This window comes from Brachyhypopomus gauderio, chromosome 12, assembly GCF_052324685.1.
Source record: "Brachyhypopomus gauderio isolate BG-103 chromosome 12, BGAUD_0.2, whole genome shotgun sequence".
Classification (NCBI taxonomy): Eukaryota; Metazoa; Chordata; class Actinopteri; order Gymnotiformes; family Hypopomidae; genus Brachyhypopomus; species Brachyhypopomus gauderio.
This window is the reverse complement of record NC_135222.1, coordinates 11,446,167-11,472,734: the sequence shown is the minus strand read 5'-3', so window position 1 is coordinate 11,472,734 and position 26,568 is coordinate 11,446,167. Positions and strand designations below refer to the sequence as shown.

At 42.6% G+C, this 26,568-nt stretch overlaps 1 protein-coding gene across 1 annotated transcript in view; it reads left to right on the top strand.

Annotated features, from left to right (window-relative positions):
* The window catches only part of prmt3 (protein arginine methyltransferase 3), a 36,879-nt gene extending 12,063 nt beyond the window's left edge, over positions 1-24,816 (top strand). The window contains exons 11-16 of the mRNA XM_077023128.1: positions 8,467-8,545; positions 12,026-12,213; positions 12,877-12,963; positions 16,675-16,725; positions 17,676-17,763; positions 24,261-24,816. Of these exons, the coding sequence (XP_076879243.1) occupies positions 8,467-8,545; positions 12,026-12,213; positions 12,877-12,963; positions 16,675-16,725; positions 17,676-17,763; positions 24,261-24,370 (603 nt within the window). The 3' untranslated portion in view covers positions 24,371-24,816. The remainder of the gene's footprint in view (positions 1-8,466; positions 8,546-12,025; positions 12,214-12,876; positions 12,964-16,674; positions 16,726-17,675; positions 17,764-24,260) is intronic.
* The last annotated feature ends 1,752 nt before the right edge of the window (positions 24,817-26,568 follow it).

Here is a 26,568-nt window from a genome sequence, read left to right as displayed (position 1 = left end):
TGTTGCAGTCTTCACTGTTGTTTGTCGTCATGCTGTTTAAGAGACATTTTAATGAAAGGTTAATTAAATTCAAAACAGAATTGCATTCATGAAGGTTTTTTTTTGTAATCTTTGTTACAAAGGAAAAGTTTGGTAACAAATGTATATTTGTTATATAATAACTTAAACTGAGTTAATTCAGCCTTGTCCAGTCTGAACCATGTTTCATGTTCATCTTTGAGCCCTTGGCACCCAATGAGTATAACATCAGACATCATTAGTCGATATGCTGTGGAGTATATGCAAAATACCAGAGAGAGGAGCAAGAGGACCGCATCGCCAAACTTAAAACGTGTCTACTGAGGCAGCAAAAATCTTTCTCCAAGCAAAGAGAGTGATGCAGCAGTGGAAGTTAGCTATGTGGTGAGTGAGATGATCGCTAAGGCAGGAAAACTAGATGGAGATGAAGATGGAGAGTTCCAAGTGCATGTTACAGGCTGCAATGAAAGGAAGGTCAGTTTAGCAACATCAGCCAGCACAGTAGCAGAGGGCATTTCTGACCTGTCCGTTTACATTTACTGCTTGAGAAAGCGAAACATTTCCATTCATAATCAGTCACTCTTGACGAGAGCACAGACATCACTGGCAGTGCGCAACTCGCAACGTATGTCTGTGGTGTTGATAATTTTGAAGTAATGGAGGACTTGCTCACAGTGATTCCAGTGCATGGCCAGACCATTGATCAAGAGATATTCCACCGGCTGTGTGATGCCATTGTGGATGCTGGCTTGCTGGAATAAAACTGACGGAGCACCATCAATGACGGGGAGGAGAAATGGACTGGTAGAAACTGGAAGAGAAGGGTGTGGAAGAGGCCATTGCACTGCATTATCTATCAACAAGCCCTTTGCAGCAAATTCCTGAAGTTTGACGATGTGATGTCTGACGTTGTGAAATGTATCAAACATATCAGATCCAGGGCCTTAAAGCACCAGCAGTTCCATGGCTTTTTGGAGGAAATAGTCAGCATATGAGGATGTGCTCTACTTCACCGAGGTACGTCGGCTTGGCAGGGAGAATGTCTTGAATAAGTTTTTTGAGTTGAGAGTTGACCATGGTTTGTACTTGTATTTTGAGACCACAGAAACTTCTGGCAATCTGTTTTTGATTTTGTAAAAGCATTTATAGTACTCATTATGCCTTGTAAGTCACATGCTCTCCATGTTTGCATGGAAGCCCAGGTAATGTTAACATCTGCTCTCCACTGTGCATGTGTCTGCATAACCCAATATCACAAGGAGCTGAATGTACTGAACAAGAATCAACAAGGCCAGGATCAGCTTGTCAGTGCTGCCTATGACTATGTCGGAGCATTGTCCTCAAAACCTATATTATGGAAAGCCCAGTTTTCTCAGACAAACCTCCCATTTCTCAGCATGCAAGGCACTCATGGTTTGAGGCACAACATTCAGTGGTGAGAAGTATGCTGATACCATTGAAACCATTTTTTTTGTGGAATTCTTGATGCGGCCCAGTCTTACCCAGTCACACCCAATCCTACATCCAACGGCCCCCATGTAAATTGAGTTTAATGTTAACCAACCCAAAAGCTATGATGATTAAAGCAAATTAAAATGGAGGAAAATGTCATATAGAAGAAAAACCTAATGGAAAAATAATGTCATGTCCTGCGTTTATGTCATAGTCAAATTTATTTATATAGGGCTTTTTACTACACATGTTGTCACAAAGCAGCTTTACAATCATATGGGTCCAGATCCCTAATGAGCAAGCCAGAGGTGACGGTGGCAAGGAAAAACTCCATAAGATGGCTGATGGATCAGGAAGAAACCTTGGGAGGACCAAGACTCAAACCCATCCTCCATTGGGCGACCCGCTAGCAGAAGTCTATATTTAAAGTTCAAATGTAGTTCTATAGTTCTAGTTGTAGGTCTAATTCCAGGCTGAGTAGTCACAGTCCCTTCAGTGCAGATGGTGAGCCTCAGGTAGGAGTTGGCATCAGCACGTCCTCTTGCAATGGCACATCCATCCATGGCATCGGCCCATCCACTGGCAACCCAGACCATCTCCTAGGTGCTTATATGGAATTGTCTTTGGTAGAAGCATGTAACCAAGATATAAAATACAGGTTGAGTTTGTGAACATAAATTTAGACAACCATTGAATTAAACATACATGGCTCACGTGCCAGTGATGTGCTAGCATGTGGCTCTGGTAGGTTTTTCTATAGCAGCATAACTAAAGGGAGGGTTTCAGAGGTGACCACAGTCATGAGGGCTCACTGAGACATTGCTTTCCACCCAAGTCATTTTCACAACTAGAGTGATGCCATGACACGGCTGGATGACAGCATCAACATCCCAGATTACCAGAAGTCTCAATGACTGGGGGCCCCCGAGCTCCACACATTCACATGTAGAATATTAACTGAAGGCTTGATTAAATGGGTGAGTCTTAAGTCTAGATTTAAAGATTGTATCTGTGTCAGAATCTCGGATTGGCTGTAGTCTTACAAATTTTTGGAACTAAGAGAAATTCAGCATTTTGGGAGCTCAGAACACGAGATGGGTTGTAGTATGCAATGAGTTCGCTCAGATATTGTGGAGCAAGACCATTTAATGACTTATGGGTCAACAGAAGAATTTAAAAATCAATTCGATATTTAATCAGAAGCCAATGTAACGCAGAGAGAGTAAGACTAATGATCAAATTTTCTAGCCCTAGTTAGGACTCTTGCTCCAGCATTCTGTGCAAGTTGAAGTTTCTTTAGGGACTGTTTAGAGCATCCAATTAGAAGACCATTACAATAGGCCAATCTTGACTAGACAAAAGCATGGACCAGCTTCTCTGCGTCAGCTAATGAAACTAAATGTCTCAGCTTGGCGATATTACGTAAATGGAAAAAAGCAACTTTAGTGACATTGCAAAATGTTAAAATGGATGAAAGCTAGGTCTGAAATTCAAGCTAAGCACTGGCTAAAATGTATGGTAATTTGGTCAGAATAGCTAATCCTATGGTGAGGATAATAATTAGAGCAGTGAATATCAAGGCTGGCATCAATGTGGCATTATGAATGCAGGTGGCCTTACTGGGGGCAAATTACCTTAACTTAGACGCAAGTGACAGCCGTAAAGGCCCCAGAACACTACGCACTCTGGTTTTTGTAATAATTTCAATAGCTTTTAAACGGTGCATCATAAGACCACCAAAGAAGTTGTATTAAATTAAGTGCATCCTTAATTTAACAACCAACACCACACAAAGAGAACAGCAGCCCCAACACAGACAGAGAAGCTGTCATGTTGGTATTTTGTTAGTTTGAATATCTAATGTAAATCTGAAAATGTTTGTATTCATAGTAGCAGTGAGAATAGCTGCCGAAAACCTGTCTGTTCAAATTGACTTAACATTTGACAGATGACAGACATAACAGTACTTTCTGTCTCTACACATTCTCCTGATGCCGGTTACACACAAACAAGGGACATGATTACAAATGAATCACTGAACCGAATCACTGATCAACTTTATTCACAGTAATCTGCTAATGTACTAAATCATAATGTCCTCATGTGATCTTAAATGACATTAGCAAATTTCCCTCACAGGATATAAGAGATGCAGTGAAACATTCAGGGAAAATAAACTGAGAGTGACGCAACTCTCTTCATTCTGTTCTACACACTGTTGTTTAAATACCTGAGGTTGGCTTGTGTAAATGTAGATTGGTTTGCGTAGACATGGGTGGATGTACATGTGTGTGTGTGTGTGTGTGTGTGTGTGTGTGTGTGTGTGTGTAAGATGGTATAGCTGAATTAATGGCAGATATTTGGCCTCATTACCTACTAATAGCATTTGTAGCTTCCTTGGGAGAGTACAGCAGTAATCATTCACTCAGTCTCGGATTACTGCTGCCCTGCCTGTCTCCCCACACACACATACAAACTCAAACTACACTTGTGCAATTCAAACAGACGGAATTGACCTGAACGGAAAAGCCCCTGACGGTCACAGAGAAGCAGAGCATGGGCTCCAGACACCTCCTGCATGTCCTTCCCTCCACAGGGTTCATGTGGTGCCCCTCCTGCACCACCATCCCTTCATCCCTTCGTGCTTGCTGCCTGTCTCAGCTCTTCCCCTGTTCTGCCACTTGCCAACAATTTGGCCCTCATGCAGCTTTTGTCCCCTTAATGTAACCGTGGAAACACAGAGCTTGTCTCGCTTGAGTACTTTCATGATATGCTACATTTCCTCCTCATCAGCATTGATATGCAAATCAGGGCCGTCCCTTGCCAAGCTGGGCCAACTGCCTTGCTTTCTGCAGTGTCCTTATGTGTGCAAATTCAATGGGTTCTTTCTCAGTTTACATTCTTCAGAAACTGAGCGACTTAGTATCTGACCACTGTTAAAACGGTTTATGAGATTGAGGTGTTTGTGTTTGTTTTTGTTACTCATAAGCAAACCAACTTCATTCATAAATTGTTCAGTTGTTGACATGCTATCATTCAAAGAGTTTACAGAAGCCTCGTCAAAGCTCCACTACAGTGGGCACTGGAGCGTTTCTAATTGTGCCTGTGTGACTGAGGTGACCTGGGAATTACAACTGACACTGGGGTGTGATTGAGTGGATTGGAGAGAGAACGCAGGCTGCTTTGTGTGTGTCCATATACCCAGCAAGGTAATGTTCTTAACACACTTGGAATGGCTATTATACTGTTATAAGTCTTTCATACTTCAGATTCAGAGGGAGAAGTGACTGTGCGTGTGCGTGCGTGTGCCCTTACATGTGCAATAATGAGATAATTCATTTAATTGGAATGAGTGCTACTGTCCAATTTTCATTAGCATTTCATTAGTAGCTTTCATTACACGCTGCTCGGTCCACACAGATCCTAACAAAGCTACAGAGGGAACAGCCTGGTCATACACACACTTTGCAGGGTTTTTTTTTCAGTAAATTCCACTAGTCATGTATTAGTCATTTATTTGATGTAGGTGTGGTTCATATGTTCATAATGTATGAAATGTGATTTCATCAGAGTGGGTGACAGTTAAAGGGACATTTAAATTATAGGAATAGTTGAATGTTCGATTCACAGGACTAACGTGGTTATATTAGATGTAAATGGCATGTTGGAGACAAAGATTCCACAAACCCCACTGTGGAAAATTTCATAGTCTGGAAATGAGCAAATGATTTTAATCTCAGTAAGCTATTGTACATTTAATTAGTTACAGATGGTTGTTTAGTTGGGAGATTGTGGTTGGTTTGGAAACCTGCTGTTCCGCACAACAAACGCTCAGCTCAGGAACAGACATACCATGGCTGTAGCACATGTGTATGGTAGCCTTAACCACTGAATGATGCTCTTGAAAGCTGTACAGAGATGTTTGACCAGGCCTTCTGTTATGTGGTGTTCTTCACAAGCATGGGTCAGACCTGTTCTATGTTTACTCCTGATTATCTCTGTAGCAGACCTTTTGTTTGGGTTTGGCCTTTTATGTCATTCCACAGCAGTGTCCACTCACACCACACTGGTGTATGGAAAGATGTACTTGAGTCATCTGTGTGGTAGTCTAGCAAAAATCTCATCAGTTTGTCTGGATTCAAGTGGGATTGATTGCACACGTGTATATGCGTGTGTGTATATGCGCGTGTGTGAATGAGATGAGCAGAGTCATCACTGTGTGTGATTATTACATTCTCATCATTTCTGCTCTGCTGATTACATGTTTTCCCCAGAGCCAAGCCAGGTGTGTTCCATACCTTGTTTTAGTAATTAATAGGTAATGGAGAGGCGATGAGAGTGATGACTCTCGGGCCTTCAAGGCCAGGCCTGAGGATGTGTCACTCTACTACTGGATGCTTTTCTCTCTCTCTCTCTCTCTCTCTCTCTCTCTCTCTCTCTCTCTTTCTCTTTCTCTTTCTCCCCCTCTCTCCCTCCCTCCATTGCTCGCTCTCGTTCACTGCAGTGGAAGCAGCCGCCTGTGAAATTGGGTTCTAAATTACGCCATGGAGCAGCTTAGCCGTTGGTCCGGTGCTAAGTCTGTTTAAGAGCGACCTCGAGAGAGTGTGAACAAGGGCATGGGGGGTGGCTTGACCTGCCCTTCCGTGCCCTGGGAGAGAAGCAACTACCCAGTCTGCCTTTCCCTTCCTTAAGGATGCTCCCCTTAAAAATAATACAGCTGAACCTGCCATGCAGGGCCATGATCGTCGTCATCACCACCTAAGTTCACCCAAGGGACAGACGGCGGGGTTATAAATTTGCACCCCTCCCCCACCACCCGTACACCCCACCCCCTTGAGGGAGGAGGTGAGAGTGTGTCCTTGTGTGGGCGTCATTAGAAGTCTTATCTGTGCAACCATAGCGCTGCTCTTGAAAAGGAGGGTGACAATAGCGTTGCTCTTTGGGGATGAGGGGGGTGGTGTGAATGATGAGTTGTTGTGGTGCTTTTAGTTTATAGCTAAAGCCAGGCTATAAGGAGGATTGTGGGATAGAGTGACTTCTTGTCTGTGATTCTCTGTTTCAGCCTTAATAGAATAACAGTAGGGATAACATAGCTGCCTTCTTAGACTCAACATAGGCCACCATTTAAACAGCATTTAAAATGGGTGCAGAGTATGCAGAGTATGATGGTATGTATGTGGTATCAGGCAGCTTTTCATATATCTGATTTGTATGCGTTTCATTTTTTGCAGTTCCATAAAAATGCCTTAATACTTATGTTTAAAACCTATTTACTCCCCAAATTGCCACAGATACATTGTTAATGATCATGTCTTCCTCTGCCTTCGTCTTATGTCTTGGTTACCTGACTGTTTGTGTGTTTTGTAAAGCTGACCCTTTATGATCATTTCACATGTGCATTTGTGTATTGCCTTTGTGCAATGTTTTCACCTATATTACATTACTAATCAGACACTCTAAGTGTGATCTGTGTATGTACATTTTGTGTCATAAAGGAAGTTTACAACATTCAACAAGACAGGAGCCAAAAATGGTCTGCAGAGGAGACAAAGTTTATGCTTCAAACTTCAAAAGACAGAACAGTTTCAGGATACACAGCCCCAGTGTATGAGCAACTGAATGTCAATGGTTTACATGAACTATAGCACAAATGAAAATGCACACTCAACGGCCACTTTGTGGTACACCTGTCCAACTGCTCATTAACGCAAATGTTGAATCAGCCAATCACTTGACAGCAACTCAATGCATTTATGCATGTAGATATGGCCAAGACGATCTGCTGCAGTTAAAACCAAGCATCAGAATGGGGACGAAAGGTGATTTAAGTTATTCTGAACGTGGCATGTTGGTGCCAGACAGGCTGGTCTGAGTATTTCAAAAACTGAGATTTTCACACACAACCATCTCGAGGGTTTAAAGAGAATGGTACAGGGAATTTGCTCAGGGTCACCAAAATTGGACAATAGAAGATTGGAAAAACGTTGTCTGGTCTGATGAGTCTTGATTTCTGCTGTGACATTCAGTTGGTAGGGTCAGAATTTGGCATCAACAACATGAAAACATGATCCTTCCTGGCTTTTATCAACGGTTCAGGCTGGTGGTGGTGGTGCAATAGTGTGGGGGATATTTTCTTGGCACGCTTTGGGCCCATTAGTAGCAATTGAGCATTGTGTCAACGCCACAGCCTACCTGAGTATTGTTGCTGACCATGTCCATCCCTTTATGACCACAGTGTACCTATCTTCTGATAGCTACTTTCATGTGGGTAACGCACCATTTCATAAAGTGTGAATTATCTCAGACTGGTTTATTGAACACGACAATGAGTTCACTGTACTCGAATGGCCTCCACAGTCACCAGATCTCAATCCAATAGAGCAGCTTTGGAAAGTGGTGGAACGGGAGATTCGCATCATAGATGTGCAGCTGACAAATCTGCAGCAACTGCGTGATGCTATCTTGTCAATATGAACTAGACTCTCTGAGGAATGTTTCCAGTACCTTGTTGAATCTATGCCACGAAGGATTAAGACAGTTCTGAAGGCAAAATGGGGTGAACCCAGTACTAGCAAGGTGTACCTAATAAAGTAGCCGGTGAGTGTATGTTGCATAACATTGCAGAAGGGGTGAGAGGTTGCCATCATAAGTGCATATGAGTCTGCGATCATTTAAAAATTATTAAAAACCCTAGTGTGCCAGCTGAAACTAAAGTAACATACTGCTGCTCTTCTCTCTGAGCCCTGTGTGGTGTTCTGTGTGTGCGCACAGGTTTAGATCTGATTACTTGTCTGTGCATGTAAATGCAGATTGTTGGGTAGTGTGCACTTATAAACATCTTAATAACCTTAATCTATAATAATTTTAATATTTTAATTTTGCATTGCATGTAAACATAATTAGAGTATTAATGAGTAATCTCATGATAGTACATTTTCCCAGCTAGGAGTGCCATATGATATGTATTGAAAGATGTTTTGTTTGATCTCTCCATAGGGATACTTTCTCCTGTTTGAATCCATGTTGGATTCAGTGTTGTATGCCAGGGATCGATACCTTGCAGAAGGTGGTTCAGGTGAGCATCTGCAAATAGGTTAAGCATTTACCCTAAATAAATTTTTTAATTAATTGAATAAACTTTTTCATTTTAGCTTTAAACAGCTAAACGTGCTTCTAATATTCTTGAATATTCAAAATATATATACTACGATGTACTATGTAGTGTATATATATTATGAATATATTATGATGAGAATGTATACTCTGCATTTTGCAAGTCTTCACCTTTCCTCATAATGCCAATACACTGCCATTACAGTGTGTAAATCAGAGTGACGGGGGGCTAAGCAGTGTACAAACTCTCATCAGCATGAGATACAGCATGTGGCGCTGTTTGAGTGTGACAGCGGAAGTGCAGTGGTGTGTGTGTGTGTGTGTGTGTGTGTGTGTGCTGCAGACTGGCACAATGATTTGTGAATGGCAGGGATCTGGAGAGATGTTCCACTTCCTGATCTTTATTGCCTCACAGGGAGCAGAGAGAGGTCACCCCTCTGGCGGCAGGGAGAGAAAGAAAGAAATAGAATGGAAGAAAGGGGGTGGAGGACTGTTTTAAATGGAGAGAGAGAGAGGAATGGGGAATAAGCAACCACAGTGAGGTGGAGAGACACGGTTAGATGGAGGTTGTGCTGGAACATCAGCTGCAGTGAGGTGTAGCACAGTGTAGTGCAGCCTTACTCTGCTCCGTCTACAGGGCCCGTGGCAGCCTCCACCCAGCTCATGAGATTGGGGCCTTTCTTCATCTGCCCTCCTCCTCCTCTGTATTTTCTCTCTGTTGGTGAGGTACCATAACAGGATCTCTGTCTCTCCTCGTTTCCTGTGATCATTACACTCTCTTCAGTTCCAAACTGTCAGCAGGACACTGGAGAGAGGGTAACATGGATTTTGTGCATCAGTTGGAGAAGGACATAGATGTCAAAGCTGGGCTCCATATCCCTTTTGCTCACACCCCAAGATGGTGCGGGACCATCATGAATCCTGATCTTTCAGTCACTTTACATACTTACAACTGAGGATATGTATTGCTAGTATCTAGATGATACGATATGCATCATGATATGGACATCACGATACGATATGATACAATGCCTAGAAGTTATCCAAAAAAATTTATTGAGGTTGACGATAATACATTAATATGTGATATCAAAAAAGACCAATGATCAATGGGGAGAATGCACTTTAAAGTATCAGTATAGAGAAACTAAGAAAATAATTCCTCAAATACTACCAGCATCTAACCTCCAAGTCACAGGAAATAATTTAACTCTGAACATTATTAGACTGACTGCAACTGTATTTCTGTGTTTTTCCTAGATGAGTATGTAAAACTATTTTTTATTTATTTTGACACCCGTTTTTCCTCTTTGATGTGCCACCTGCTGGCCATTTTAAACACTCCTCTTAAACTTAAGTGCATAATCTTCAAACAGCATAAAGGGGTGTTGAACATTAAACATTTATAAATATAAATACATCCATGATTGTATCAATTCATGTATCACTAAGTGTATTCACTAAATTTTGTATGCAGCCCTACATGCATCACCACTAATCACAAAAAAATGTGATGATGGGTCCCCTGCCCGCGTGTATGTCCGTCTGTCTCTATAAATGGGCTTTCTGTAAACTGTTATGCATACAAATCATTGGGAGATTTAACCCTGCATCGGCTCTTAGAAGAGTACTGATTTTAGCTGTTTGTCATATGTTGATGGCTGTCTAATCTCTAGTTTTGAGGTGGAATGCAGTCAAGGCCTCATATTTAGGAAAACACTTTTACATCATCCTTCTTTGCTTTTGTCTTTTATCCAAACTTTTTCACCTCAGCTGTGTGTATTTGTTGTGTGTGTGTGTGTGTGTGTGTGTGTGTGTGTGTGTGTGTGTGTGTGTGTGTGTGTGTTTGTATACATTTTAGGTACATTAGTTTTAATGTAATAAAAGAGGTGAAAACACTACAGGTGTAGCTTTTTGTCTTTATCCATTTCCACCTGTCTTGTGGGAGAGTTACTATGGAGGGCAGACTGTTAGGAAATGCGAGCATGTCCTAGCACTACACGCTCCGTTCACACAAATACAAGCACCACACCAGTCCTGTTTTCAGAGGGTGTACATCATTATGTTTGTATGATGTGTGAATTAATGTTCTCACTTCTGTTCTTCGTTTGTGCCCAAGCCTCAGGCCTGATTTTTGTTTCGTTTGGTGTGTGTGAGTGAGAAAGAGACTGTGAGAGAGTGTGTTTTTGTATTAGAGAGAGAGAGAGAGAGAGAGTCATTGACTTAGGCCGTCATTAGCTGTGTAAGTAGGGGGGCTCTGGTGCTGGGAACTGTACCATTACCCAACCTCAGTAGCCTCAAAGCAGGAGGGGAGCCCAGTGCCGAGTGCCTTTCTTATTGCCACCCATAAAAAAGCATTTTAAAACTGATGAATATACTGAGAACTTTTATGATTATAACCATCCAATGAATTCAGATTTTTGTAGCCAGAAGCTGTTTAGCCTGTTTGGGGTTTAAGCAGAAGGGTACATTGTGTCTGCAGTCACACAGTGAAAGTTGATTGGATAGCTGGATATTTGGGACATGGCCATGGTCATGGCCATGACATGATAAATGTTCTCATTATCATGCATTCACATAACGGATAGGATGTTAGACTCCCCTACTAACTTACTATTTATCTTTTGTTTCATCTTATATGACTAAGTTCACAATACACTGATGTGATTTGTAGTTAGTCCTTTTATGCAACAGCAATGTGTGTTAAAAAAAACTGATTCTGATTGTGTATTAGACAAGGTTTCTTCCTCATGCTCGGGAATTATCCCTTGCTACTGCCGCCCTTGGTCTGCTCACTGGGGGCTAGGACTCAGACACTTGTAAAGCTGCTTTGTGACAACGACTGTTGTAAAAAGTGCTGTATAAGTACATTTTGATTGATTTCTTTTCACTATAAAATGCTGTTGACTTACTATTATGGAATTATTATAAGGGGATTGATTCAGAATTTTGGCTACAGTGGTACATTTATTTTAAATGTGTATTATGAAATGTGTTTAAAAATATTTAAAAATATTCTTATAAACAGATGTAGACTTTGTAAAGATGAATGTTATGCATGTTATGTACCCCATACAGCCATAAACATTCTCTGGTTTTCATGCCTCTATTTTGACCTGCAAAATAGGTAATCTATTCTAAAAAAAAAAAATAGCAACCAAAGATCCTTGCCCAGTTTATCATAACACCATAACCATTTTAAATGTTCAAAATCAGGAGAGAATTGAATAAGGCATGCTATATCTTTACCCATCTGAAAGCCACAAAGTAATGGTTATTTTCAGGACAGATGAATTTAAATGGCTTCAAATTGGTTTCCTTTAGTTTCTTTTAATGTCTCTCTTGAAAACTACCGAAGCATAGTGCCAGCCTTTAGTGTAATTGACCACTTTTGAAATTGTTGCCCGGTGACCCAGTCAGGTGTGTTCTTCCTTCTTCTCAGTTTACCCTGACTGCTGTAGCATAAGCTTAGCAGCAGTGGGCGACACTGAGAGACATCACGACCGCATTGCATTCTGGGACAATGTGTATGGCTTCAAGATGGAGTGCATGAAGAAGTCAGTGCTTCCTGAAGCGATGGTGGAGATCCTGAAGCCTGAGACAGTCATTTCCGAGCCAGCAGTAATTCAGGTGAGCAAGGAGCAGAGTCAGTCCTGTCATTCCCATGTTTCACATTCAGCTCTACCTGCCGAAGAAAGTCAGTATGCCCCCATCACCCATCAGTTCTAACTTGCTTCTATAGTCCTGTACTTATTATTGAGACATTCAACATTTTTTCAGTGCAAGCCTAACTCTTTTTCTTCCCATTGTGAGGGCCGACTTTGGGAATACAACTGCAATGATGGCTTGTTGAAATGGGGTAGCTGTTATCCCACCTGAACTCCCTAAATCAGCCCTACCTGAAATCGAGCTCAGCAAATCGGCACCATTTAAACTGACTGAACTAAATCCATATGCACTAAAACCTGGTTCATCCCTGCTGGAGATGCAAAAATGCCACTGCATGTGTAACTTTGCTTCAGACAGTCCACTTGTAGCAAGGGGCAGGGAGTATTTAGTGTGCTTATCCAAAAAGATGTATTTTTATTCCTTGGCCAGTCACTTTGGATGCAGCACAGGGTGTAATTCCATGTCCATAGTAGGTATAAACCAGGCTTAAATTGGCACTATTTCACCATGTCAGAACCGCCTACACCTTGAGTGTAAACCAGCACCACCTAAAACTGACCTCATTAAACCAGCACCACCTAAAACTGAGCTTACTAAATCGTGTGTGTGTGTGTGTGTGTCTAGACATTAGACTGTAATGTTGTGACCATCTCTGAGCTGGAGTTTACTGCAGAATTCACCCTGAAGATAAGAGCCAGCACACACTGCACTGTGAGTAGAATCTGCTACACCCACACACGAGAACAGTCTAGCTAAACATCCCTTACAAACGCACAGGCCTCTGTTCTACAAGCTAATCAAGGTTGTCAGGTGTGAAGATTAATTAGGGGTGGGGAGATGGATGAGGTCGCTGATTGGCTGGGATGGGTCAGGTGGCTCAGACACCTGGATGATTGATAGGCAGCCTGCTTCCCTGGGGTGAAGGTAACGGCAGACATCAGGAGAATGAGCGAGCTTATTTACTTATTTTCTAAACTTTGTAAACTTCTTTGTGCACGTATGTGGGGAAACCAGTGTTTGAATCTGTAAATCGGATGCGTCTGTGGCTACTGGTATAGAATTGTATGGGAATCTAGGGAGGGGGGAGTCACTAGTGTTTCAAGAGTGTGCTTCAACAATGTGAGGAAGAGACCGAGTAAGTGACGAAATCGGTGCCAGTGGAGTAACGAGTGTAATTTTTCTTTTCTTTCCTATTTCGTTGGACTTTTGTATGGTCGCCCGCCTATCTTTGTGGCGCGTGTATTGGCTTTATGGATTAATCAATACAGCGTTTATTATCTCTTTCCCCCTCTTGGACGCGCACTGGATTAAATGGAGTTTGTAAACATCCTCTCATTTTTCTGTCTGACTAGTAATGGAAAACGCCCCTTCTAGACTCGCCTTCCCACAAACACGTGTAACCTATTTTCTATATTTGGAAAGAAGTGAGACGGGGACGGCGTGTTGGTTACCTCGGCTGCTACTTTACAGGACAAAATTATTCTGATAAAAGTAAATGGGATTCTGCGCAATATTTTGTACCGTCTCAAATGGGAATTATCCAGGCACCCCGAAAGCGCGCGAAAATGCTGTCGTTGCCGTGATGGAGCGCGTGCTTTTATTCTCCCGCCGACAGTCCATTCATCACATCAGGCTGCCTAACCTTGCATTAAATGAACAGCGCAACCCCGCGCGCTCGTGCTTCAAGAGCGGAAGACAAATACCGCTCGGTCTCCCCGTTGCGCCAGTCGTAACCCTCTCTTGCACTCTCGCTCCCTCCCTCTCGTTCTCATTCTCCCTGTCAGACACACACATACACACTCTCTCTCACTCTCTCTCTCTCTCACACACACACACACACAGCGAGGTACACCACTCCTATGGAACTTTGTTTAAAATCTGTTAACTCATTAATTTAACGTCGCTTCCATCATCCATGTAAATCATGCGTTATATAAACGCCGTGTTGACGTTAACCGTTCTTTGAGAGGCTGCGAACGCCACTTAAATTCTTGGTCCGCGTTTCCAGCTCCGTTTACCCGTCCGGGCTGCGTTTACACACGCTCGCGTGCGCTTGTACCCGCGCTCCGTGGTCCTGCCTTTCAAATTAAACGTGTTTGTTCGCTTCCAGTGCGGCGGAACGTACACCACGAGGTCTACTGGAATTACGCACTGGGAACGTTGGCAGCACTGGCGGAGCGTGGCGTGGCGTTCGCTGCGCAGTAACGGGGGACACCGGGGGTGGGGGAGAACGCGGGGTGGCCGAGTGTGACTGCTCGCACGCGTGAATAAACCCCATCAAAAGCGCATTAGCCCTCCCTCTTCTGCAGCCAGAGCTGCATAATTGTATCTGGCTGCACCACGCACTGTTCCGACATGATAGCGCTGGAAAGGGCTCGATGATGAATTGCTCCCCGTTGGTGTTAGCGATGATAATTATTAATTTTCCCCGCTCCTGTTCCCGGGGAGCTGCTACGCGAGTCTGCGCGCCGCCTCCTGGGCCGGCACACATTGCGCTCTCATCACTTATCCTCGACACATCCCACGCTTGAAGGCTGAACGCCTTGATGAGAGTAAAAAAGGACTATTTAAATTGTCCTGTGCTTTTCGTCCGCTTGTTTTGTCCCCTCGCGTTGTCCGCTTGCGCTACGGCTGCTTCGCTGTGACACGTTTTTACTTCTCTTTGTTGAGGCTTTGATTCAAGTGACACTGCCAGGTAATCCATCGGTATTATCTCCGCGAGGATTTGTTTTACATGCAGAAATTTTTACCGACAAGTTAACACAACGGAATTTTCCCTAGGGGTTTAAGTGAAGCCGCTCCTATATGTATCCGCGATTTTACAGGTTTGCTCACTTTGCGAACTTTTAAACTTTAAACCTATTTTAAGCCAGGAAGCAGTATTATTTCATACATCGCTGTTATATACTTTGATAAAGCATTTGAGGCTTCTTGTAAAATTCAAGCCCCCTTCCTTGGTCACTTTCTTGCCCTCTTGTTCTCCCCTTCTGCATCTCTCCCCCAAAATTAAGTGCCCCAATCAATCTTGATTGTGAGCTGTTGATCTTTCCTTCAAAATAGTGACCCCATGCATCCTAAGACACATGAAGCTCAATTAAGCCTAATTTTGCGATTATTGTTCTATTTAATGTCTGGTACTGTTCATTAAAATCCATAATTGTATTGGCTTTTTTTCCACCAATCAGTTTGTTTTCTGGCATTTTCAGTCGTGATCAGTATGCACTGCTAGGATACAGGTTTCAGTGCAACAGTTCATCAGCTGTGTTTTGGGACACAAATGTATGTTATATTTGGGAAGTTTAACATGCACATTAAACAAGGATAAAAAAAAAATCTGTGGAGTCTGTAGCTACAGATGAGGCAGCAAGTAGGGACAGACAAGTAATGTCCTGAAGTAATTGTCCTGTTAATCACTAGATTTCCGGGCATTAATGCAGCTTGCATTGTTTAACTGTACAATTATTTTGTATATAAAACGGGGTGTATTTATTGAGTGATCCTTATTAAGATGCAGCTGTTGTTGAATTAAGCAATTCAGGAAGAGTGGAGTGGTCAGAAGATTCCTGTCGGAAGCAAGCAAGAACACATATCATTGAATCTTTTTGTCCTCTCTGCTCTGTTAATAGCATACCTGATGGCACACAGACTTCTTTCTTTTTCTTTCTCTCTGTTTTTCTGTTGTCATTGATTATGGCCTTTGTCTGAGAGAGCCAGTTCTCCTGTTGTCAGCTGTGTCAGGATTAAAAGCTATTAGTTCTGCATCACTGCTACTGCGACTGTGCTTTTGAGACTGATAGAATTGCTCCTGGCTCACATGGGGGCTGGTACTAGGTGCAAACACATAATTTATCCTCATTCTATCTCTAAATTATTATTTAAAATGTATTTTTGTGTGTTTGGAAAAGGAGGGACAAAGTGTTCTTGGCCTGTTATTTAAACTCCTTTAAGTAGGGGTTTAAAACACCTTTCAATATAGGATTTTTGACCTATGATAATTATTGAAACCATGATGCAACTCGATATTTTTTCTCTATGAATGTCTTTACTGTACACCTTTATAAATTGTAATGCTTACTTTTACATAAATTTTGATTGAAACAATTTTAGATGTCTGTCTAAAAGACTGTCCAGTATAATTGTCAACCAAGCTTAACAATTGTTTTTGAAAAGCAAAACAATGCCAGTTGATATAGAGCAGGGCAAAGTTTGCTGTTTACAAAAGGTATTCTTCCAGAGGGGGTTACAGGAAGGGTTTGTTAAGTAGGCTGTCAGCAGTAAACTGCCCCTCTGTCCACACACGCACACCTTGCATATAGGAATGCTTTTTTCAAAGCTTTGCTAATTACTTTTCCAGCAGCTCCGAACAAGCTCAAGCGTTCTACAGTTGTCATGTTTGAATGTCTCTCTCATATTTCATTCCAGGCATTGGTGGGCTATTTTGACGTTTTCTTCGACAGAGGCTGTGGGAGCAAGGTGAGCGTTCGCTCGGTGCGCGTCAGCACGGTGCGCCGTCACGCCAAACCAATTACACTCTCGCTTTGCCAGGTTTTACGCCTGGGGCAACGGCAACGCAGCCAGCGCTCACTGTAACACAACGCTGACATAAGCACTCACCGTCCTCCAGTGACCAAACAGCACAGGAGTAAAAATGGGCAATTTGAGAGAGAAGGGGGGTGGAGAGAGTGAGGGGGAGGGGGAAAGAGAGCGCATTCACAGCATCTTCTATTTTTTTGCCGTACACTGCTAACTTTGATAATGGGGTTTAAAATGTTTTCCATTTTTATCACGACCCACTAGCATACAAAGGAGATCCCTATTGTGGCTTATTTCCAAAAGAGGCAGTGTGGAGAATGAGTGGTCCAGTGAAGAAAGCAAAGCTTGCTAATGACCATGAGGCCATGTGATTTTACATACCAGGTTCGAGTGTCGTACACAAACGTTTTGTATGTGAGAGAATTTTGCGCTTGGCTAATAACCTTTACTAGCAGAGAGGCACAAAGGCTTTCACCTTGATGTGAGCACTAGACACGGGCTAAAACAGTGGAGCTGCATGCTGCTATAGTGAACAGCAAATGCCACAACATAATGCTCTGCGATCTGAAAATGCAAAGCTGTGTTAAAATGTTTTGTACCGTGCTTTTCTTTCTCTCCCAGTAGCCTGTTTGTACAGTCCCCTAACCAGACACACATGGTTCACGCATAAACAGGAGGAACAATTATCCTAATGAATGAACTTAATGAGGGTGTGGTGCTAGCTCCTCCTCCCTTACCATCACAGGGGGTAAATGTCCAGGATGTGTGAGTTTAATTTGGGTCATGTCTGTTCAGTGTGAATGTCTACGTTGTCTTACAGTGAAACTAGTTTGAAGTAAGAAGGGTAGCTAGTTAAATTGTAATTAATGAAGTGATGCGTCTGATCCCAGGTGATGTTCTCCACTGGCCCACACTGCACCAAGACCCACTGGAAACAGACCATCTTCCTGCTGGAGAAACCCTTCCTGGTCGAGACAGGTGGGCTCCACACACACATTTTGAATTCATGAAAAAACCTCAGCCTTATGATGCAACAGATGGATGGAAGCTCCTTGAAAGACATATAATACAAATAAGTGCATGCTGGTCCTTTTTTTCATTTCATGTTGACTTTTTTTCATTGTTACCTAAATTGGCGTAGCTGGCTTATAATATTCTTTAAGTACATATGCATACATTTTATGACGCTTTCTACACACACCCACATGCTTAATTGTGTGAGCGTGCGTGCGTGTGTGTGTGTGTGAGAAAGTGTGTGATTATGACAGAGAGGTGTATCTTATCTGTGTTTTGTGAGAGAGGTGGATGGGTTATCTCTTTGTGATTGAGTGGCAGATGATGATTGAAACTTCCCTTTTTCCCCAGCCCACATAAACATCCAATAAAACTTCTTTTTCAATTTCATGTCAGATCATCAGGAAACTGTACATACCTCAGCGTTAAAAATGTCTTTCTGAAGTGGGACTCTGAGCTGTACAGGACTGGAGACAAATTAGTTTGTGTTCCAACACATCATTCCAGAATGACACTGAACATGTCTTCCTGATGCCTGTGCTCTGTAATCAGCATCATATACAGGGCTATTTTAACACATTTGCCTCCAGTCTGCAAGTTAAGTGTGATCTGTAACCTTAATCTGAAGAAGGATGACTGAATAGTAATTAATTACCTGTCTTGATCGTGGATCTGAAGAGCATGAACTAGAGGAGGTGGGGTAGAATGTGGACATGCCTCAGGACTGGTGGAATGTGGACATGCCTCAGCTAACTTTTCAAGATCACTTGGAGTGAGAGGTAAAATGGACACAAGTTAAGGAATATATTGCGATCGATCGATCGCCAGTGGTTGGCGCCAGAGCAAACTAGTAACTCATTGAATCATAGATATGGATCAGAGGTAAATAAGCTAGATTTTTTTTTTTGGCGTGAGAAATCGGATGTGTGAGCATGTGAAGACAGTCAAATGCGTGTGTCTCATGCTCAATGCGTGAGAGTTGGCAGCCCTGCCTCAGGACTGGTAGAATGTGGACATGCCTCAGGACTGGATCTGAAAAGTCCGGGGAGAGGCTGGAGCTCCGTGTTTGTCCCCGGGGCAATGGCCTGCTTCGGCTAACTGATAAAGTCTGTCTTATCGTAATGGGAATCGGAGAGATGTCATCTGATGTGCAGATGGATGAAGCTTCACTGCCCATTCTCTGTGCCCCAGTCCCCTGTTATAAATGACCCCAGCTCAGCTCTCTCTGGCCACAGGCCTCTCCACTGGTTAGCTGCCACTACAGCCAACCTGCGATAAAACACAAGCCAGCATGGTCTCAATGCTTTCTGATAGCCATGTTGCAAAAGCCAAGCCACGCGATTGGATATTCTAATATACAATATCTGCTTTGTATAAAAATAGCCCTAATGTCATTTGTTTTTTTTCCCCTCTGTAAGCATATGTATAGGGCCTGGTTCATTTATAGGCACTGGCTGCCATTTTGCTGGTAGCCAAACGCTGGGGCTCTCGGATTGGTCCATACCTAAATGGTGACCAGCATCTGAAAATGTGATGCTCCTCTGTGTTCTGCCCACTGTGGTCACAATCATAGGAGTATGGAACTGATTGAGACACTGACAACAGTTAATTACTGGCTGAACCTGAAAATCTCAAAATGCATTCTTTGAAGAATGATGAGTTTCTTAGTGTAGTGTGTAGAAGTGACTCCTTGCTAGAGTGTCCCTAGCCATTATTGTATTAGTAATCAGCAGTGTCAGTGTGATGTATAAATTCCAAACTTTCATTTCTAGAACGCCATTAACTCTACTGAGATCGTAAAATTACATCATGAGGTTATTTGAAAACTAAACTGTTTGTAATATGTAATGTTTAGGTATGTTTTATTACTTAATTAGCTAGCTAAAGGCTGACATGATAGCCATGTCCTTCACTTGAATTTAATTTGAAATGCATTTTGAATGCTGTGAGCAATATATAGACTTGCCAGAATTTTTGTTTGCTTTTAAATGATACTGCCCACCAGTATCATTTTATAGAACACAAGTCATCAGAAGGTGATTGGGGAGAATATGGGGGCAGAGAGATTGTGTGAAGGGACAGGAGAGGTGCTGTAGGTAGGGCTGTGAGGTGTGCAGAGGAGCATGTGTGGGTATTGGACGGTCTTTGCTGAGTGAGAAAGACGGAAGCAACGTGTCCCATCATAGCCGCTGCTGCCAGGGTTCCTGTGCACACGTAAGGATGTCTCATCTCAGTAAGATACCTGGACCTCTTCCTTGTACCTTGTTAACTGGAAATCTAGTTCTTAAGTATATTTGTCCCATCTCTTCATCAAAAACATAATGTGCATACATAGTAGGAGGAAAATAATCGAATGGAGTGTGTGCAAGAGTGTATCGTGTGGCCTTGTTTGCACACTGCCACTGCAGCTGCTCCAGGTCTCCCCTCTCTCCCTCTCTCTCCGTGTGTGTGTGTGTGTGTGTGTGTGTGTGTGTGTGAGTGAGAACAGCCCTTTCTGGCTGCTGGCCACACTCCCAGCACTTTCTAACAGTTCTGTCCAGGTCACAATCATACTCGCACTACTAAATCTCACGTGCACGCTCGGCAGTGTGTGAACGTCTCCAAAAGGGACCACGTCCACCTGTCTGTCGTCTCTAGATCCACACATCTAAAAAAATAAATAATTTTTTTTAACCTGCTCACAAATATTTGATCCCTTAATTATTAACAGTACCTATTCTTTAAAACATGTCGTTTACAGTTTTTGCAATTTTCACATTTCTAATTTTACTACAAAATGCATATTTCAAATTTTGCTTTAGCTGTATTTACCTTATAAGACGTTTCACTTACAGCATTGTTTAAGCCCATTTTATATATGTGCATTTATATCTATATGTTTATATATGCATACACTATATTACCAAAAGTATTCACTCACCTTTGAGTATATATGATCTTAAGTGGCATCTCATTCCTAATCCATAGGGTTCAATATGATGTTGGTCCACCCTTTGCAGATAGAACAGCTTCAACTCTTCTGGGAAGGCTGTCCACGAGGTTCAGGAGTGTTTATGGGGATTTTTGACCATTCTTCCAGAAGCACATAATGAGGTCACATACTGATGATGGATGAGAAGGCCTGGCTCTCAGTCTCCACTCTAATTCATCCCAAAGGTGTTCTATCAGGTTGAGTTCAGGACTCTGTTGTGGCCAGTCAAGTTCATCCACACCAGACTCTGCCATCCATGTCTTTATGGACCTTGCTTTGTACACTGGTGCACAGTCATGTTGGAAGAGGAAGCGACCAGCTCCAAACTGTTCCCATATAGTTGGGAGCATGGAATTACCCAAAATGTCTTGGTTCCTTTCACTGGAAATAAGGGGCCAAGCCCAGCCCCTGAAAAACAGCCCCACACCATAATACCCCCTCCACCAAAATGCAGTCAGACAAGTACCTTTCTCCTGGCAACTACCAAACCCAGACTCTTCCTTCAGATTGCCAGATGGAGAAGCGTGATTTGTCACTCCAGAGAACGCACCTCCACTGCTCCAGAGACCAGTGGCGGCGTGCTTTACATCACTGCATCAGACGTTTTGCATTGCAATTGGTGATGTACACAGTGTTCTTGAGCTAATCTGAAGGCCACATGAAGTTTGGATGTCTGTAGTGATTGACTGCAGAAAATTGGCGACCTCTTCTCACTACGCGTTTCAGCATCCACTGACCCTGCTCCGTCAGTTTACGTGGCCTACCGCTTTGTGGCTGAGTTGCTGCTGTTCCCAAACACTTCCATTTTCTTATAATACAGCTTACAGTTTACTGTGGAATATTTAGGAGTGAGGAAATTTCATGACTGGATTTGTTGAACAGGTGGCATCCTATCATCTTTCCAAGCTGGAATTCACTGAGCTCCTGAGAGCAACCCCTTCTTTCACAAATGTTTGTACAGTCTGCATGCCTAGGTGCTTAATTTTATACACCTGTGGCCATGAAAGTGATTGGAACACCCGATTCTGATAACTTGGATGGGTGAGCAAATACTTTTGTCTATATAGTGTATAAGTCTGTGTGTGTATCCAAAGATGACTCCAGGTGAGAGTGTGCAGTGTACTGTATTACAATATGTAGAGATATTCAAAATTGCAGTGAAGTAAAGAAGGTTTTTGGAGACACGGAATGTTTTGAATAAAGGTCCTTCATCAGCTATGCAAATAAAGTGCTTATCAAAGAAAAAATATAAAGCTTATAATGGCTGCTACTTGCTACATACGGATCCCAACAATTACTGGGTAATGTGGGTATTTGTAATTTAAATTTTGGTATGTACATTTCAGAAGGGAGGCACTAGATTTAACAGACAGTCACAGCCTGCACATCCTCCTGCAAGTGGCTGTCTCACTCCCCATTACAGCAGTCCTCATTCGTCATGCCTTAGTTCATTTGCATGGGCCATTAAAAGTAAAACACAAGAAAATGTTCTTATCTTCTGTGCAGTCATCTGCCTCTCCATTTGGCCAAATAAGGCAACCTTATTTTTCTTATGTGTACAGGTCAAATGAAGCTTCACAGCACCTGGCTGTGTACTTGACACATGCCTGGGTGCATTTGTGACTGGGCAGACAGTTGTTATTCGAGAAGTTCCTGATTGGACGAACCGCCAAAGCGTCACGCCTCGCTTGACTCCGCCTCAACGGCTGTAATTCTTTTGGAACGCTGATCGTGCCTGCAGCGCTAAAAGGTCCTTGAGGTGTCTGAGCGAGGCAGCCTTGGGTGAGCGGAGCTGTAGTTGCTGGGGGGGGGGGGGGGGGGGTCACGTGGAGGAGCGCAGGCCTGCCCTCCAAGTGTCAGGTGGAGGTGTGCGGGTCTTTTGATGGTGTGTGTGAATGTGAGCATCCCACTGCAGAGCAAAACTGTTGAGTGTGCACTTCAGTACAGGGGGCGCCAGTGAGGCAGGATTTTATTACTTCGTGCTGCTTCAGAGACTCAGTAACTTCAGTGACTCTTTGCTCCTTTTTCTCATTACCCCTCACTAGAAGGCATTGCTCATTTGCTTTAGCAATATGAATATAAATGTTTACACCCCATCTCCATGTAGTGTGCTCGCTGGTGTGTTTCAGAAATGTAGTCCTTGGGATCTGCTGTATCCATGAGAGCTACTCTCCTTTTGGGAGAATTCATGGAAGAGTGATTTGGCAAATTCACACTTTGTCCATATCGCATGCTAAATGTTTGGATTTCAATCTTTATCTGAGCCTTTTAATTGCAAGACTTATCCAGTTACTTATACTCCAGGTCTTGTTGGGGTCTAGTTGGCAGTTTTTAGCAGATCTGATTAGACTGTCGTTTAGCTGTAGTTGACCCGAGCTGGTTCTGGGAGGCAGGTTCCGACAGTCCTACATGCCCACACATACGCTCAAGTTTACAAGGTGATGGCATTTTAAGAGTGCAGCCCAGCCCTCCTCCTAGTCTTACTAGTTATGAGAAGACTCACTCACATAAGATGACGCATAGTAATTTAAAGGAAGCAGAATATCATCCACAGGCCCTCAAACTGCATGGCTGATTTTAATTAAAAGTGCTGAATGTGCTTGTCTTTAAATATTCCATCTTCAGCTCTGTTTTTGCATTTGTGTGAAGAGCTCATAAATGAATCTAGGCACTCTGCTTAGCCTCATGTCCTGGACTTTGTGGATCACCTTTGTTTTTACCACCCATTGCTAGTAGTTAAACCACCCAAGTGGAGTGATTTAAGTCTGTTGCCAGTATTTCTCCCAAAGCCTCTGTTTGATGTTGTGGAACACGTAGCTGCAGAACGTAGTTACATTACACCTGAAACCCTCATTCAGTAACAGTGGCGGCTGGTCAAATGCTGAAGGAAAAAATGAAGAGAAAAGAACCAGAGAAGAACCTCCCAGGGATCCGTGCTGTGGATAACACCTCAAATCCCTCTCTTGTCTGCTCGGTGAAGAGTGACTGTGCTTTGACAACCATTGCATGGTAGTAAATGCTGCAGTCAGCGTTTCTTCCTCTTACAGCACCTACAGCATAGAACAGGCACAGGGCTTCTTTGCCAAATGGGTAAACATTTATTTATCCCCAGCAGTGGAACATGAAGTTAATCAAAGTGATTATGTGCTGTGATGGTCGCCGTTGTCTCCTGCCTTCCCTGTGAAGCACGGTGGGAATACCGCACTTGCCTGAGCTGATCCTTCTCTGCCATCTGGAGCCCACAGGCACTGCCTGGCTCCCTCGGGTAGTTGGAGCCAAAAAAGTCGTTGCTGCCTTGATGTGTTGCTTATTTGCTGACTGCTGATCACGTGGAAAACTGATTGTAGTTCTCAGTAATGCAAGTCTTGATCACTCAAAAGTTGACTTTACTTTTAATGGAAGGCCAAGGGGTGTGGCTTTTTTTTTTTTTTTTTGCTTTTATAACCTTTGCCCCACTCATTTTAATCTCTTTCTGCATTTTTGTACCCAGGTGAAGTCCTACAAGGCCAAATCTCTATTCGTAAGAACAAGAAGGACCCAAGAGCATTACTGGTTACTTTGACCCTCGCTGACCAGAAGATGGTGTACAGTATTCAGTGAAGGATTCTAGTTCAGTTTCTGCAATGCTGCTCTTCATCAGCAGTCCTGAGGACTTCTCTTCAAAATCCAGTACTGTGAAGGGATGTTAACTCCCAGAAGACTTGGTGCGGTCTTTAGACTAGTCGTGTATTTGGGGGGAGATTTCTGTAGCTAATCCCAGCCTCAGAAGACTAAATTAGTCACTTTATAGCAAATGGCAAAAGGATGAGTTAAATGTTGCTAAGCCAACGCCTGAAGATGTTGGAACTTCTGGCCTTTTTTACCCCATCTGTGTTCAAATCAAGCAGCCAGTCAGCTCCTAAAAGTGCTGACAATAGATTTGTGTGAGCATGCGCTGGTGATGCTACAAGAGTCTCAAACGCATTATGAATCATATTTCTGTGAAAGCATTTGATGGTGCTGGCTGTGAGATTTTGTTTTGCTTAATAAAGGCTGTTTGGAGCTCTTTTAAATGTGTCCTGCTTTGTTCTGTGTTGACGGTCTAATTTGCGATTGGCTACATTTGTTTGTCACATCCACTTCATTGCTTCTTTAAGCTTTTAGCTCTTTCAGTAAGTGGCCAATAAATCCCCCTTAATTTTCTTATTCATTTACACCGGGTGCTAAGTAGCAGGCTGTGTCCTAAACACACTAAAGCTTTGCGTTATGGCTTATTTGTGCCTTGAACGGGTGTACTTAACATTCCACAAGCAATGCGTTGGTGTCGTGACCCGTGAGCGTATCTCATTCGTGTTCAGTAGGCTGTCTCTTATCGCGGGCTCATGATGAAAGGAATAATGCTCAGCGATGAATTAATTATACTGGCCCCCTCTGTAATTAATGACCAACTGATCACTACCACTATTATCTCGGGTCAAGGAGGATCGACGCCCCTAATAGGTCGTTTTTTCACAAGCTTCTGCAATTCTTCTGCAACAGCAGCAGTAATTTTTCATGGTGAGATGTCGCCTTATCTATATTTGATAGTAGATACAAAAATATACATGTATATATTTTATCAGATATTGAAGTGAAAACTATGTTTGTTTGGAACACCGATACGGTTTTTCGAGAACTGTTTTGGTAATATTTATCCGCCATACAAGGCTACTCAAGCGATCTTCTTAGATTCTGCCCTCTCTCTGGACCCTGGCTTGTCCTGCTTTTTCCTTGTCCGTGCAGTAAAGAAACCGTATGAAGGAGACGAAGGGATGGAGGAGCAGAAATCAATTACAATTATTCTCTGTTGACAAAGTAATTAAACCCGGAGTGGGCAGCTAATCCAGAGGCAGGGAGCCTTATCGCTGGGCGCCCGCAGATTTATGATCGTCGCCGCAGCAGGATGCATTCCGCGTGATTATCATTCGTTAATAGGCAACGCAGCACGCGACATCCCAATATAGGCCGTGAAGGTTGGGTCTAGGCCTGAATAACACACAAAAAGTTCCATTGTTTTTTCATTGTCGAGCAAACGACAGTCATACCCCAAATGTACGGTACAAATTGCTTAAAACACAAATGATGCGCAATGCAGCGGTTACAAAGAACAGTTCTTAACCTGGCCTCCGCGGAAAGTGGGCGTGTCTCTGGTTGTACGGTTTTACTGAACCTAAAAATAGAACAGCGCTTCTTTTCTCCTGCGTAAAAGTTAACAAATGAGTATCTTGAGTCACGAAAACCTCGCCCACTTTTGATCAGTCTGAGTCAGTGACGCACGTGTAAACGTAAGATGGAACTTAAGCGCACACACAAGGATGCCTGCGTGTATGGTAGCCTATTATTCTATAACTTTTCATTAATGAGTCCCAGTATTTGCCAGTAAGACAGAAAAAGAATTAGTGTGATTTTGTGTGATTTTTGTGTTAAAAAAGAAACAAGCCCTAATGTCCATATACATATAAAATAAACCAATATGCATTAATACATTATAAAAATGTAAAGTATCATTTTCTAAACGTTTTGTTTCATGCTTTCTAAATCACATTTTCATAATCTGATTCTATATGGTGACATTATGTTACTGTAAATATGAAGCGAATGAAAAGGACTGTTTTGGAATCTAAACATTTGAAAGAAAACCGAGTTGTTTTTATTATTATTATTATTATTATTATTATTATTATTATTGTTATTATTATTATTAACAGTAGTGGTAGTATACATTAACTTTACATTTCGCAACATATCAAAATAACGTCTTATGAGTTTTGTCCACAAAT